At 49.7% G+C, this 3,708-nt stretch overlaps 1 protein-coding gene across 1 annotated transcript; it reads right to left on the bottom strand.

The window, feature by feature from the left end:
- Nucleotides 1-2,333: 2,333 nt before the first annotated feature.
- On the bottom strand, nucleotides 2,334-3,270 carry LOC127301452 (auxin-responsive protein SAUR76). Its single transcript, XM_051331697.2, has one exon. It carries the CDS (start codon nucleotides 3,205-3,207, stop codon nucleotides 2,782-2,784), a length of 426 nt encoding a protein of 141 aa, XP_051187657.1. The 5' UTR covers nucleotides 3,208-3,270; the 3' UTR covers nucleotides 2,334-2,781.
- Nucleotides 3,271-3,708: the final 438 nt, after the last annotated feature.

Consider the following 3,708-nt stretch of genomic DNA (forward strand, 5'->3'; position numbering starts at 1 on the left):
TCCTTATGACCATGAGATCATATAAATCACTTATACCGGAAAGGTACTTTGATTACATCAAACGCCACTGCGTAAATGGGTGGTCATAAAGGTGGGATTAAGTATCCGGAAAGTATGAGTTGAGGCATATGGATCAACAGTGGGATTTGTCCATCCCGATGACGGATAGATATACTCTGGGCCCTCTCGGTGGAATGTCGTCTAATGTCTTGCAAGCATATGAATAAGTTCATAAGAGACCACATACCACGGTACGAGTAAAGAGTACTTGTCAGGAGACGAGGTTGAACAAGGTATAGAGTGATACCGATGATCAAACCTCGGACAAGTAAAATATCGCGTGACAAAGGGAATTGGTATCGTATGTGAATGGTTCATTCGATAACTAAAGTCATCGTTGAATATGTGGGAGCCATTATGGATCTCCAGATCCCGCTATTGGTTATTGGTCGGAGTGAGTACTCAACCATGTCCGCATAGTTCGCGAACCGTAGGGTGACACACTTAAAGTTGGATATTGAAATGGTAGAACTTGAATATGGAATGGAGTTCGAATATTTGTTCGGAGTCCCGGATGAGATCCCGGACATCACGAGGAGTTCCAGAATGGTCCGGAGAATAAGATTCATATATAGGAAGTCATTTTATAAGATTTAAAATGATCCGGAAGGTTCTATGGAAGGTTCTAGAAGGTTCTAGAAAAGTCCGGAAGAAACCACTTTGGAAGGCGGAGTCCCAAAGGGACTCCACCTCCATGGCCGGCCAACCCTAGAGGGGGAGGAGTCCCAAGTGGACTCCCCTAAGGGGGCCGGCCACCCCCCCACATGGAAGGGGGGAATCCCACCTCAAGTGGGATTCCCACCTTGGGTAGGTTTCCCTATCACATGGAAGGTTTTGGGTTCGGGTCTTATTCGGAGACTTGTAGTCCAACACTTGGGGCTTCCACCTATATAATGAGGGGCCAAGGGGAGGGGGCCGGCCACCCCAACAAGCACAAGGTGGCCGCACCACCTCAAGTGGCCGGCGCCCCCCTCTCCCCAAACCCTAGCCGCCCCACTCCTCCACATCCCGCACGCTTAGCGAAGCTCCGCCGGATTTCTCCACCACCACCGACACCACGCCGTCGTGCTGCCGGATTCAAGAGGAGCTACTACTTCCGCTGCCCGCTGGAACGGGGAGGTGGACGTCGTCTTCATCAACAACCGAACGTGTGACCGAGTACGGAGGTGCTGCCCGTTCGTGGCGCCGTGATCAAGATCTTCTACGCGCTTTTGCAAGCGGCAAGTGAACGTCTACCGCAGCAACAAGAGCCTCATCTTGTAGGCTTTGGAATCTCTTCAAGGGTGAGACTCGATAATCCCCTCGTTGCTACCGTCTTCTAGATTGCATCTTGGCTTGGATTGCGTGTTCGCGGTAGGAAATTTTTTGTTTTCTATGCAACGAATCCCTACACCAGGCAGTCCCTTGCAATCTTGGGTCTTGCTGCCAACTTCGTCTAGTTTATTTTGGCTGCACTGAGTGATTTCATATATCAGTCCAAAGTTACGAGTGCGATTCAACTACCTAACTCTTCATGTAATATAACTCCAACTATAACACTGTACACATATTGGAAATAAGGTCTATGAAGACACATGAAATCCGTTTGGACACCCCACTACCGGTTAATATTGCCCCTACACTGAATTTAGATTTTCCATATGTGTGGAAATTGTCTACCTGAAAAATACCTTTTTTCTAACGTGAGTTTCTATAACTCAAAATTCGCATCAAGGCGATATAATGAAGAGTTATACCTAGCCTCTACATAGTATACCACACCCATCACAGATAAAAAAAGGTCCGTAATCTGGAGCGGAAGGTCCACCGCCGGGGCACACAGATTAATTCTCAGGATAATTTCGGTTGGAAAAGTATGAAAGTAGCATCTATACTGTAAAGTCATACGGTTTAGATATCCAAACTGGTAGTAGATACAATGAAGAATGGGGGATTTTCGGCAACCTCATCAGCTGCAATTTATGACGATTGTAACATTCTGTGGAGTGGGTTTGATAGTGTTTCGGTAGAGTTTTGTAATAGGGAGGCCAATCAGGTGGCGGCGCATGAGCTTGCTAGAGATGCTTACACTTCTAGTATTTCTTGTAATTGGGTCCATGAACCTCCTAGGTTTATTATTAGCAAGCTCGCAAATGATGTAATTTTGTTATCTGATCAATAAAGCATGCCGCATGGTGTTCCCTAAAAAAAAGTCATACGGTTTAGATGTTAGCTCCTTGCATTTTCTCAAAAAGTTTGACAAGTATATTCAGATGAAAATTTCAAAAATCTCATAACATCAATTTGAAACAATGTTTATCCCAGAAGAAAATGAGCCTGCATGCACTTTATACATCGACGGAAATGTACATGGATGCGTTGATCCCTAAATCTTATTATTGAAAGAAGAGAAGAAAAAAATAAGGAAATGGGAAGAACAGAATAATATGAAGATGCTAGGAGTACTGCACCAACCATTAGAGAACTGATTATGGATCAATCATTCTTGGGCGCGCGGTAATCGCACAGCTAATCTCCAAATTACCACGAACACCTCAGAGGTTAAATAAAATCTCCACACGGTTTAAAAATCACTCGCTTCGCCTTCGGTCGGCACGCGCTCGATAGGCGTATATTACCACTCTACCCTAGCATGAAGAAAGAATTAATCTCCCTATAGAAACCTCCGGCGCGCGACCCCGCCGGCGTGGACGATGAAGTGTGTACGTAGCGGCCAGCCGGTCAACAAGCGTAGTACTCGACGAGCTCGTCGAGCGACTCGGGCTGTGGATCGGCGTTCTCTAGCATCCAGAGGAGGTGCTCGAACAGCACGACCTCGCAGCCGACGATGGTGCCGCCAGCCTCACCGCCCACGCCGCCGCCGGAGCGGTCGACGAGGTTCTGGAACAGCGGGTGGCCGACGAGGTCGGCGGCGATGAGGTAGCGGCGGCGCGACTTGCCGACGTACACCGGGTGGAGGCCCGCGGGCACGCCGTCGGCGCCGTGGAAGGACGCCGACCCGGCCGTGCCGCCGATGCCGCGCCCCCACGGGCCCTCCTCGCCGTCAACGCCGTGCGAGCCGCCCGTGGGCGTGCGGGAGATCCGGCTAGACGAGTGCCACCGCTTGATCATGCACCTGAGCTTGCTGCTGAGCCCGCCCTTGGCCATTGCCCAATGCAAGAAGCAAAGCAGGCAGAGAGAGAAGCAGAGGATGGTCTTCGGTAGAGAAAGTGTAAGGATGACTTGGAGGGTGGAGGAGGTGGCCGGGAGCTTATATAGGAGAAGGGAGGCCGGCGACGTGGCGGGATGGAGACTTGGGAGAGGGACTGGGGTCCGGCTGCCGGCGGTGAAAAACTGGAGAACAGTCGGGTGGCAACTGGCCTGATCTCTGTCTGCGATGGACAGTGGTGAGTTGGATGGTGCCAAGCATCTCTTTCTCTCCGGTTGGCAGCACATAGCCACATACACAGGCAGCGCGAAAATCGGACTGTGAATATATTTCCGACCGTGACCGGTCGTCAGGTAGGACGTCGAGCTGAGCTGATATCTATCGCATTTAGAGCCTGTTTGGTTCCTAGCCACACTTTGCCAAGCCAAAGTTTGGCAATTTGGCATGTGTTTGGTTCTTACCACACTTTAGAGCTGCCACATTTCACTAATCATATGACC

Source organism: Lolium perenne, chromosome 5 (assembly GCF_019359855.2).
Source record: "Lolium perenne isolate Kyuss_39 chromosome 5, Kyuss_2.0, whole genome shotgun sequence".
Taxonomy (NCBI): Eukaryota; Viridiplantae; Streptophyta; class Magnoliopsida; order Poales; family Poaceae; genus Lolium; species Lolium perenne.

Excerpts from the sequence above, each read along its gene's own strand:
- LOC127301452 (XM_051331697.2), bottom strand. The coding sequence starts at position 3,207 with ATGGCCAAGGGCGGGCTCAGCAGCAAGCTCAGGTGCATGATCAAGCGG.